At 41.8% G+C, this 13,089-nt stretch overlaps 1 protein-coding gene across 1 annotated transcript in view; it reads left to right on the top strand.

Moving 5' to 3' along the window:
* AK5 (adenylate kinase 5) overlaps positions 1-13,089 on the top strand; it is a 2,677,990-nt gene that overhangs the window by 337,865 nt on the left and 2,327,036 nt on the right. Inside the window, exon 2 of the mRNA XM_078645236.1 lies at positions 5,809-5,995. Within this exon, the coding sequence (XP_078501362.1) occupies positions 5,809-5,995 (187 nt within the window). The remainder of the gene's footprint in view (positions 1-5,808; positions 5,996-13,089) is intronic.

Here is a 13,089-nt window from a genome sequence, read left to right as displayed (position 1 = left end):
AGTGCAGTAGTTCTGCCCCAAGGCTTAACTGACTTACCAAACCCAGCACCTAGAAATGCAATGTGTTGCTAGCCAATTGCTTCCTCTAAAGCAAAAAGGAACAGATAGGAACCATTTTACGATATTGTTTTTACCACTTTTTTGCACAATTAACTGTTTCATTTGTGAGCCAGTTAACATTTTAGCTCTATTATAAAGGCCTCATTCAACATGCAGACAGGGGACATATTTCTATACATGCCAGGAATATTAATTAGTAAGTTTTGGTTGGTTTTTAGCTATAGTTTGTAGGTCATTCTGACTGGACTCTGTTTTAGGTCCTAGGCCGGAAAGTGGCAACATGTATGTGTGTTGATTTCAGGATATGTCTAAGACTTTGTGCAATGTGCTTTCTCAAAAAGAACAGTTTGAGTCTCATTCTAAGCTAGGCCCTGCTCACGGCCTAAGTAAAATCTGCAAACTTTTGTTATTAAAGCAATAGTCAGCATTCATGAAAATAATCTTGAACTAACTTTGGGTTACCTTCATGTTCAATATGATACACATACTACAATACAAAGACATGATATTGAATTGACATTCCCTCTGGAATCTCACCATACAATTCACTTGTTCCCTGCACCTTTCCCACCTACCTAGTCGAACCCCCACCCCCCAAATCCCCTGTAAACTTCCCATCACTGCCAAATTTTCTCCCATTTCTTGGGGCATCTCCTGCTCAAAATTTGCAAATTTGACACTTCTTTCTCTGTGCAGAAAGATTCCTTTTTCTAGCATGTTGAGGTTATATGTTCTTTTTGCTGATTTTCTATCATTTTCATGGCTTTTTCATCCAAAGAGGAGCTTTTCTGAAACGTAATTGCCTCGGTCTATTTTAGGGCTTAGGCCCTGTTATGCTCAAACACGTGTCTCTAGTCTGCCTGCCAGAGGAGGGCCATTTGGTATTGCACAACTTTTTCTGGCTGGTTGTGTTTTGTTATCAAACATGTGGCCCCCAGAACGTGCTTCAGAGTTGGTGCTACAGCATGTATGTTACACATGGAGGGGCATGTGAAGAATTATGAAGAATGGTGAGGGATTGTTACACAGAACTACAGTGCTCCTAGTCTTCACTAAGGGTATGGGCTCTATAAGCTTTAAAAGGCTTCATTTACAAAACATTTCTCTACAAATGAGACCTCTAAGAGTAACCAAATGGTGTGTCATGAAAATACACACCCCTTGAATGCGGGCCACTTTTTCGGGAGTGCCCAGGCCAAATTGTGATCCCAATCAGGCCCTGCCCCCTGCCTCTGCGCACTCATGTGTACTGGGAGAGATATGTTAGTATAATGACACACACCAGGTAACACAATTGTTGCAACATTTAGGCTCTTATTATGAATGGAGCGGCGATGCTGATTGGCCCATCATCAGGAATCACCAGACCCATGGGGGTTGTACATTTTTTCTTTTTTCACACTGAGACATTGGCTGTTGCAAGACGCTAAAATCTTTCCTGTGAGCTCCATGGAAAAAACATGTGGAAATCATGGAAAACCACCGATTTTCACGTTATTAAGCATAGTTTATTCACCATGTTCACATAGGCTATTGTTAAAAATTCAAACCTAAGCAAAATAAAAAAATAGGAAATGCCGCTGTGTCTGTATTAAATAAATAAACAATAATCGTTCATAGTGCTCAAGTTAATAGTCACATCACATGTCCTGAATGATAAAGGGAAAGGTGTGGTGTCCTGCTAATATTTAGCTCTTTAAACTTCCTGCCCAGTTAGATGGAACAGTTGTGCAGTTATGCAAGGATTATCCTGTGTGTTTTAGTGCAGTGACGCTGTGGACATCTTGGAATAGCAGAGACACAGTATGGCATATGGCTAAAGGAATTTTGAATCAAATAATAGTGAGCCATAACACCACATCAGGCAAAGAAAAATGTAATATTTTTTTAACCCAATAACAAAATATAAAAGTACATGTAAATAAATTGACAATATGATTGCCGCCAAGCGAGTTGCCAGCCTCTTTAACACAAGCATTGGTAATGCACCGGTTGCTGGTATCTGATGAATTAATAGCTGTTTTTATCATTCATCTTCTGAATGAAGGATAGTGCTCCCTGACAAGTAACATGTGGTACAGCGGCCAGAGCTGCTGACTTCAGAGCTTGGGATCCCGGCTCAAGTCCCAGCGGTGCAAAATCCTGTGATCCTGGGCAAATCACTTAATCTTTCTGGGTGATAAGTAGCTCTACTGAAAGATGAAAAAGCAAAAAGAGGCAACACACAGAGGAAAAAATAGTTCCACCAAAGAAGATAACTGTATTTCAGCCCCAGGAAACTGATAAGGCAAATATGCCACAGCCAATAGAAATGGAGGAAAAGCAAGTAGCATGCACAGGAAAGAATGAGAAGCCAGGAAAAAGAGGAGGCGGGAGGTAAGATCCTTTTAAGTTTCTATTAACAACACTTGATTTCTCAAGCACAGTGCAAGTGCTGTGCAGGCGAAACCTAAAAAGCACCTGCTGCAGAGTTCCTTGAATGTCCAGCTTTCAGGTAGCAATAAAAATGTCAAGATAACTCTTGTGAGTAATGTTCCTGCTGAAATGAGAGAGACATAAAATGTATGTGAGAGAGGGGCTATGGAGAGCTGAGGGGCACTTTCGCCAGGTGGTAGTGAGGGAATCCGAGAAGGAGTTCTGAGGGGGTGCCAAAAAACATTGCTACACTGGGCGCCACCAGCTGTAAAGCCGGCCCTGGCATTCTCACATGAAAATTACAGTGTAAGTTATTGCTTTGTTGGCTTATCTTTGTAATAACAAAAGGGAGTCAAGAGGGAAAATAACGGTACACACAAGGGATAGCCCTCCACTCACATAAATTCAATCACAAAAAATCCCTGTACCGTGGACCATGGCTAGCATGCGTCTGAAAAGCATAAGTATACATAAATCTGGATATTTTTACTATTTAATTCCAGACCCACCCCATTTCCACTTATGGTGAGATATGTATTCTCTTATGACTGCCAGTCCTCTACAAACCACTGTTTGGTACTTAGAACCAGGAGGATCCAGGTTAAACTCAACTCGACAAGTCCACTGATGTCTACCTAGATACGACAGTACATCCACCCACACTCAAACAAATGGGAAAAATGTGTGGTCGAAAGGAAGGCACCTCACGGGCAAACAACCCTCGGGGAACTTGGCTGATGTTACCAATTCATTGCCCCTTTCTCATCATCGGTTACCCATCCTATTCCAAGGAAACATAGTGTACAAAGCAAGAAGGTGCGTGCAAAAGAAAGTGCTCAACAAGAAGCTAAATTAATAGCTCCCTGACGTGACCAAAAGTAAAAAGTGATAGAAAATCATCAGCCACACTCACTATACAACTTTATTGATCGTGCTAGAGCTGGTGAGTTAAAAAGGCTGGTTGCTTAATATCGCATACCAATACCTGACACCGACATGTTTCACTGCCCAACTGCTTTATGGCAGATTCATCAGGGTATTACCACTCGGTCACCGCACCACTGTCGGACATATTTTTAGGACACTGTCGAGTTGAAGAAACACCCATTAAAAACCTAAACCGAACCAATCCCAATTCCTTCTTTTGTAAAATATTGACATCAGGGAGTTAAATGTTACCCTCAATCAGCCATGTCCTCTCTTACCAGCTGATCAGGCAAAAATCCGCCCTTTTGTCGATTGTAACATCAATCTAAAAATAAAGGTATGTAGTTAGGTATAGCAAATATGCTCTGCATCCCTATGTCGAATGTACAATCATTTCAATGCGTGGTCAATACTTTTATTAAACCCTGGGCGCACCCCACCATTATCCAGGCTCAAAATCCTTTACATCAAAGCCAGGGGGGAGGGAGGGGGTATGGACCCAATGAGCCCGAAAACCGGGTCGAGGACATTTTTGCAGGAGGCATACATAACTCCCCGGTCGTGTGTCCCCACCGGGTAAAACTGTCATATTTTACCTTCGTCCGACACACCCTACTGTTAGAACCCACACACATTGTATATGCCGTCAAGCACACTCACTGTGCCACCCCAAACAATCTCCTCACCGTACATATAAGAAACCAGAACCTTCTATCATCCCAGGAACGCCGCGTCTTTACTACCGGCGTTATTTAAAGGAGTGTAGATTTTGCTATGCTCGGGAGGTTCCGATCACGTGATTTCAGGCGCATGCGCTCATTGGTGTAGTCGTGTGTGAAAATGACCCGCGCCATCTTGGAATGGGGTCAAAAACGTAATTCCAAAGTCAAAATACAATCGCTGTTATTAATTAAACCCATAGGACACTCTCCGCTATACATAGGGCGTTCAGGGCCGTTTATTATAACACAGCTACCTTTTCGAATTGCCAGTACATCTGTTATTATCTAGAATGCCAGGTTTTGTCAAACCTTTATTGACCCGGTATTATAATACCAAAGAAAATGGTACTGCATACCATGGGCACACATGTCGCTATTGTTTATAATAGGATCACAAGGTTTCAAATTGCAAGGTTTTCAAATTGCAAGTACATTTGTTATTTATCTAGAATACAAGGTTTTGTCAAAACTTTATTGACCCGGTGTTATAATAACAAAAAGTGGTCCTGCATACTATGGGCACACCTGTCGCTATTGTTTACAGTAGGATCACAAGATCTCAAATTGCAAGGTTTCCAATTTCAAGTGCATTTGTTATTATCTAGAATAAAGGTTGTGTCAAAACTTTATTGACCCGATGTTAAAATAACAAAGAGTCTGGTCCTGCATACCATGGGCATACATGTCGCTATTGTTTACAGTAGGATCACAAGGTTCATTCATAACCAACTGCTCAATATCACTGATGAACAGAAGGAGCAGGCTATGTAATAAATGGACAGCGTTCCAAGACCCATGTGTCGATCCTCCACTATTTCTAAGCCCAGTGAAAGAGGACATTCAAGGCCATTGTAAACTACAAATGCTTTTTCGCATTGCAAGGACCTGTTTTTTTGTTGCGTAGATTAAAGGGCACTGTCCCAGCTTTGTAGACCAGATGTAGTAATGACACAAAGCCGGATCCACCACACCCTAGGCATATACGCCGCCAGTATTTACCATAGGATTATAGGGTTCACTCATAGCCAACGGTCCATTATCACTAATGAACAGAAGGAGCACCAGAACTCGCAGGCTGTGTAGTACGTGGACAGGATTACCAACAGGCAATCATTTGACTCTGTTCCACTCAATGATCTCGTTTAAGCCCTGTGTGTCACTGCGTTCTCTGTAAATCCACCTCGCTTCCTTATTTAATAGTACTGTCTCCATATTTTTTGGATTGCCCTTTACTGTTTCTAGCACAGTCCACGTAAAGGCATGTTTCTCCTGGTGACAATGCTGAACGAGTTTAGTGGTGAGTTTACCCGAGACTTATCTTTGTGACTGCAGATGTGGCTCAATAACATTAAACGAAAAATGTGTATATGAAAACTTTTTTTCCTGATGCTGAACGTTTATCTTTTATTTTTAACGTGCGGTATCGCTGAGGTTTCCATTGGGGCCAATTCCATGTCTGATTGTGAGTGCAACCACTGACTCAGTGATTCTCTCTAGCTCGATTGCATGTAATAGTATTTCATGTGATTGTCCTGAAAATCTGTCACGGCTCTGGTCCTCATGTGCATACATTGGATAAACCAGTCTATTAAGTATCATATTGTAATACAAGCAAGAACATTAGCATACAATATATCTTGTGATTTTCCTCTTTCTCTGCTAATTCACTTTTCATTCACTTTAGGGTCTCGTGAACGGAGTCATGTTTTACAGACCAGATGACCCAGTGGAATATTTAGAAAATTGCCTACAAAAAGTCAAGGAACTTGGTGGTTCAGAGAAGGTTAGATGGGACACCTTCATAGGCCAAGAAAAAAGAGGTTTGCCACCACTCAATGGAGGACAAGCGAGAAGAGCCTTCTTCAGAAATGGTAATTTTAAATAATGTCGTTTGTATCACTTTCAGTTTTCTTAACAATCACAATGTCTGTTTTTAATATGCCCTTCCTATTGCGTTTATTTCCATCTTTACGATCGAGCATCTATGTGGTAACATCCAAACATATCACTTTCAGGGATCTCATTATTTAGTATGCTTATTCGAATGAGCTGGCACATAAGCCTTTTCTAGAAATCGAGTTACTGATAGGCCATTTCAGTCCATATCTAGATGGCCACTTGATGAAGGAATCTTGCTTGATGTTGTATCTAACTTCCATTCAGTGTTTACAGCTCTCAGTGAATCTGAAATCTGTTGTTTTTCTCAATTTTTAATTGGTATTTTGAGCAAGCATTATCCAAATTTTCTAATTAAGTGATTAAAGGCCTGAAGGACAAACGAAAACAAAGTCTTAATATGGGAACAAACGATGGTAACAGGTGCAAACGAAAATGTAACAGAAAAAAAATGATTTAGAAGTGTGAGGAGTGCATAACAAACACTATATTTACCAAGCATTGTTTTTTCAACAGCACAGTTGCAGTTCCAAGACACAACAAGACAATGAGACATGCACAGATGTTGTGCTCTCTTGCCTACATACTAGCATGCCGATTACTCACAAACACGAGAGAGGTCTCTAGAAATGGTTGCCATGCACAAATGAGTGTGCGTGAGCACAAAGAAGGTACTGATACCGCAGCAGCAGTCCGCAAATGGTGGGCATAATAGATAAAAGCACCCAAGCAAACACAAGCCACTGTATACAAATCACTCTTAACCAAAACTTGGGCTGCCTACCCATTAATGATTCTTCTGCAACTGTCTGTGAGGCCATTGGAACATGTGCTGTGTTCGCTAGTGCGGACATGCACCTACTGAGTAACGTTTCTTCAAATGTAACAGACAAGTTCATACATTATTGCCTATTGTGGTGCCTTGAACACTGAAGTAACCCACGCTACACACAACGAAAGGAAGAAAGCTGTTCAACTGTGCATGGTTTGATATGCCCTTACACTGGATCACTAAGATGCCGAACCGAGTGTCACAAGGCATAGCCCGCTGAGCCATTGGTTTGCATCAGGTCCAACGAAATTATGCATATTGTCTTCTGAATTTGCATACAGAGGACCTCATTAACAGTGCTGTGGATTCGCCCTCGATAGATTCGATCCTCGGGAGTTACTGATATCAGGGATAGTAGTAACAGCAGGGGATAGTGTTAATGAGTATTAGTGGGTGAACCTTGAGGTTTGGCTATAAAATGAAGAATTACTGGGAGAATTAATCATTTTGATTTCCCTGTTTAGTCATCATTTCGTACATCGTATTTCACCAAATGATTTCACCTGCTTTCAGCAGCTTACATCTTTGGATAATACACATCAGGTCAGCTGTCTTCCTCCAGACCTCGCAATTCTGACGGGGGCGGAACTTCCTGTTACCAGAACAAGTGAAATGACATAGGTACTTATAATCGAGGTCCGAAAAAGCGACTATCAAAGCAGGGCGTCAAGTTGAATACTTGGTTCTAAAGCTTCACTCATATATTTGGAGTAGATTTAAGACTTGCGGTAATTAATGAGTAAGGGCTTCCCATGAAAATATATTCAGTTGTAGATTTCCACACTATTTCATATATATTTACATCCACATTTAGCAAACTAAATTTTAGGCACAGACAGATTAAGTGATTTTAACCTGAATAACATGATTTTCACTTACTTGCTAAAGCCTAGTTATGATCCAGGTTCCCGGGTTTCAAGGCGGCATCTTAACCAACAGACCATGCCAAGGCTGAGGTTATCTGGCTCTTTGTCTCATGCCCTTCTAATTCCCCATTGTGGTGATAAGTACTGGACTAGTAGATAATGATTTAAAAGACGTTTATTTCCTGTTAATTGAAGCTTTATCTGATCTATTTATGCACTCTTCTAGTATCGTTGAGCCTACATTATGCTCTTTATAACTGTATAATAAAAAGTGACACTTAAACAGGCATCTGCAACGATAGAAAGTTTCTGTGCTGCCACAGATTGATATAGTTACTGTTAGCACAATTATTTAGAGTGGATGTAAGTAAATATGTTGAGTTGTATATAATTATATTAAGGTCAGGAATATCAGACTGTACAATGTCGATTATCAATGTTTTATGAAAGTGATTGAAGATTTACTATTCCAACTTCACATCTACTTACCTTGGCGATGGTTGTGACTTTACAAAATACGCCTTTACCATGCAATGGTTTTACAATGCCTTTACCACGCATGTCTTTACCTCTAAATCCTAAAAACACCCTTACCATCCAGTACCGTTACCCATCCCTACGCCCCAAAAACACCACTAGCAACCAATACCCTTATCCACCCCAAAACCCTAAAATCACCCTTACCACCCTATACTCTACTCACCCATCAATCCTGCATTTTAAATACACATACACAAACACACCTGATATAAATAAACACACACACTTACCTTATGTACATAAACATGATTTTGATTGTGAAATTTATATAGTGCATGAATACCCAAGGGCGACTAGGCATTGTGCGGAGGTGTCTGCCAGAATTTCAGTGGATAACGGTGACAATTTGTTTGAAAATAGCCACGTTTTTAGTAATTTTCAAAAGGAAAATATCTCTGGGCAGTTTTTGATATCTATCGGAAGCCTGTTACACAGTTTCACTGTACTCAGGACAGAGCTTCTTCCTCCCCAGCGAACTTTCTTGAATGTGGGTGTCTGGAGGAGTTTGCTCTGAGCTGAACGTAGGTTTCTGAGTGGATGATACCAGGTGGAATGGTATTTCAGGAACACTCATCCAGTTCCATGCATAACTTTGTCGGCTAGACATCATTATTTACATTCTATCCTCTTTTTCACAGGAAGCCAGTGGAGTTTTTTTACACACACACACTTACCTTGAATATACTTACCAGGGCAAGCTTTAGGAAAGTGCCACAGGTGCAACCGCACTGGGCACTTACCAAGAAGAGGGGCACTGACCTTGGAGGCACTGTGTTTAGCAATACCTTTGGGTTTAAAAGCACCTTCTGCAGAGTTGCTTGTGCGTCCAGCTTTCAGGCAGCTATAAAAAATGTCAAGGTATCTCTTAGGATTAATGTTCCTGTTACAGAGAAAGAATAGAGTTAGTTTTGTTTAGTGGCGGTATTGACTTGCCATAAAGTAGTACAGAGGGTTTCTATACCTGCTGCAAAGAACGTGTTCCGTGCAGATCACAGTTTTGTATTTTTTGTGGATAGCTGAGTAGATTAGTAAAGCCAGCCTTTACCAGTGATTTAAAACAAATGAAATGTATGAGAGAGAGGGGCTATGGACAAATTAGTGGCACTTTTGCAGGGTGGTAGTGAGGGAATATATTTCTACACTTGATACAGAACACAACTCACTCCCGAAGGAGTATCTTGGCACTTTGCTTTCCAGGACAAAAGAGCCGTAATAATAACGTCATTAACAGTGTGTTGAACTTCGAAAAATCTGAACAAGTACAGATGTAGAGAGGCAGTTTGTTCTAATGGAATGGGTTCAAGTAAGAGAAGGATCTGCCACCATATCTAGAGGAGTGTATATGGGGAATATTAAGAAGAGCTTTATTAGAGGTCCTGAGCAGTCTGGTGAGATGGTAGTAAAAGAGTCAAAAGTGTAAACAGACAGGAAGGGCCTTGTTTAGTACCTTGTGGATTAGGCAGCATAGCTTAAAGATTGTCTGTTTCCTGATTGGAAGCCAATGCAAGGCTATTAGGATCGGGCCACAAAAGAGCATGGGAGAAGATTACAAATGAACCATGCAGCTGTGCTCTGGACAACTTGCAATTTGGACAGCAGGTGTCATTTGCTGCCACTAACAGCTCATTCCCATAGTCTAAGCAACTAGTGATTAGTGCTTGGACTAGAGTCTTTCTGGATTTGGAAGGAAGTCATTCAAAACCTCTCTTTAAAAGCTGCATTGTGGCAAAGCAGGTGCCACAGGTTGTCGTGACTTTGTCTTTCATGGGTAATGCTTGGTCGACCTTTATACCAAGGCTTCCACCAATTGTTTGGGAGAGGAGAGGGAGCTGGACCTAATTCTTTTGGCCACCAATCTGCTGACCAAAGCTCCTGTGCTCTGCCAAATAACACAACCTCAGTTTTCTTGCTATTTAATTGAAGACAGCTGTTGGCCATCCATTCAACAATGTCCCTCATGCACTTTGCAATCTGAGATTTCACTTTTACTTGATCTGGCCCAAAGGAGATGAGAAGTTGTTTTTCATCCTCATAGGATATGACCACAAATCCACATGCTCTCACAATTTGTGCCATAGGCGCTACATAAATATTGAACAGTGTTGGGCTCAGGCAGGGACTCTGTGAGACTCCTTTATTGCTAGATATTGTTCTATATTTAAAGAAGTCCAGACAGATGGTTCGAGTTTGACTGTCAAGGATGTCAATGAGCTAATCTAGTGCACTGTCATATACTCCTGCCTTGTAGAGTCTGCAGATTAAGATGGAGTGTGAGTTTGTATTGAAGGCTGTAGATAGGACCATAAATACCAACATGACCAGGGTACCTGCTTCTAGTGAAAGTCTGAAGATGTCAGTGACTGCCACCAGTGTGGTCTCAGTGCTATGTAGTGAGGGGTCTAAGATCTTATATTCTTCTAGGAAAGTTGGCAGTTGTTAGTTAATCAGACTTTCTACAACTTTACCTAGCAGAGGGAGCAGTGAGATCGGCTGGTAGTTGGACAGGGCCTCAGGGTTGGCAGAGAGTTTCTTGAGAAGAGGGGATAATTGGGCACACTTCAATTCACTCTGGAATGTGACTGAAGTTAAGGAAAGATTATAAAGCGTCATTACTGATGATGCAATGGAGTTGGCTGAGCAGGAGGTTACCCTGGGGGGACAGAGGTCTAAATGGGAGCCTGATTTGGCAATAAGCCAACATATTTTGCACCTGCTGTAAAGAGCATGACTCGAAATTACCTAAGCCAGTGATTGGTTTCGGGGGAGGCTGACTAAAATAGAATTCCAGTTCCGTCAGTTTCCAGATGACTGCAGAGTTCTTATAGAGGATATTTATTTTTTCCTCAAAAAAGTCAGCCAGTGAATCACAGAGCTTTTGAGAGGCTTGAATAGTACAAGTACAGGCTTGAGGTTTTACAAAGTGATTTAAGGCTTTGTATAATTCCTTTGCAGAATTTTCAGCTCGGTTGATAGCTGAAGTAATGAGGGATTTGCGAGCTACTTTAAGCTGATTGTGGTAACTATTCAGCAGCGATCTAAAGGCTTCTTTACCCACTGGGAATTTGGTTTAGCGCCACCTATGTTTGAGCCATTTGCGTTTAGACTTTTCCAGGCACAAATGAACAGTATACCAGGGGGCTCGGCGCCTGAAGCAAGTAGATGGAGATTTTTTGAAAGAGGCGATACGATCAAACGTCAGTGTAAGAGAGTCGTGGTAGGTGTCCAAAGCAGTGTTGATATCAATTTGTGAGGGGATTGTGATAGGCCTGTAGATTTCTGAAATTGACCGTCTTCCAAGCCTGCTTTCTTTTTTGCTGGGCTTGACAGATGCGTTATTACAAGGAATCAGAAATGTAATTACATAGTGGTCTGACCATATGATAGGAATAGGGGGCTCACTTGTGACTTCCAAAATGTTAGTACAGATAAGGTCAAGAGAATGCCCTGCCTTGTGAGTGGTGCTGACACATTGTTTGAGCCCTAATGTTTCCATGTCTGCTACACGTTGGGTCGGTCCTACGTCCTCAGTATTTTTTCCATGGAAATTGAAGTTAATCAGGAGTAAAAACATTTTGGCAGCCAGGATGTGAGATATGATATAGTCAATTACTGTCTGGCCAAAGTTTTTTCAGGTACCAGATGGACACTAAACCAATGTTCTCCTCGAACAGTTGTCCCAGAGATTGGAATTTTCAAAACGCACATCTCAACCCATACAGAGAGTAGAGTGTCTACTACCTCGTCTTGGAGAGTATCATGGGAAGTGATGGCCACACCTACTCGATGTTTCCCCTCTCTTCTGAATTTGACCACAGAGTAATGTTCTGGTATAGCTATTGAGATACAAGGGGGTGCTGCAGCATTTAGCCAGGTCTCAGTGACAAAACATAACTTGGGAGAAAGGGCAGCAATGATATCTCATATATTAGTTGAATGTTTGATCACGGACGTGACATTGCAGTAAAGTCCGTCTATTTCCTGAGAGACATATTTTGTGAGTGAAGGAAGAGTTGCTAATAACCTATTAGAGAACCTCTGAATGTGTACCTTTTACTAATTTGTTGAAGGCAGGCTGGAGAGCCTGCATCTCACTAGGCCCAATTATTGGCGAAGTGACAGAGCAGGATAATATGAGATACTTGCAGGCAATAGGACCCCCCAGAGTGGAGAAATGCTGGCTACAACACCAACAAGTAGAGGGTGGGGGGGGGGGGGGAGTGCGGGCAAGAGCAGGCAGCGTTACCCTTGCGGGAGCAGGCGTGATAATTGCTACATATGGCGCTGCTCGCTCCCGCAAGGGAATCGCCAGACGTGCACGCTTTGCCATTGGAAGCAATGCAACGCGCGCACATTTTTGCCCGCAAAGCTGTGCCGGTAACTAAAGGTCTCTTTCCTATGCAGCGCATGGGCGTTGCGAAGGCAAGACTTAAAAAGGGCTTTTGGTGGTAATGAAGTTTGCATGTATTTGATGCAACTCTGGAAAAAAAAGTACTTCAGTGCTGCGTGGTTTGCCATGATGCTGAGGTGTCTGAAGTAAAATAAAGGTACAGGGAGTCCTGTCGTTTTCCAGGCTCAAACAAACTTGTTTTTTAAATGCTTCCAGCATGCTGGTGGTTACCCACTGCACACCCTTGCCCTGCTGCAGCTTAAATAAGGATTTCCATGACAGGCATTCAGCGTCTAGATCACTGACCATCCCAAAATGGTGGCAGTCTAGTGGCCCACAGGAAGTGTTAGCAAATATTCCTCCTAGCTCTCTCCGCAACAATCGGCCAAATGCCGCGGCATACTGGATAGAGTTGAGTTGAAGTTACCTCAAATCTGAATATAT

This window comes from Lissotriton helveticus, chromosome 1_1, assembly GCF_964261635.1.
Source record: "Lissotriton helveticus chromosome 1_1, aLisHel1.1, whole genome shotgun sequence".
In the NCBI taxonomy this organism is placed as follows: Eukaryota; Metazoa; Chordata; class Amphibia; order Caudata; family Salamandridae; genus Lissotriton; species Lissotriton helveticus.
The sequence above is the reverse complement of the archived record's forward strand: the minus strand, read 5'-3'. Positions and strand labels throughout refer to the sequence as shown.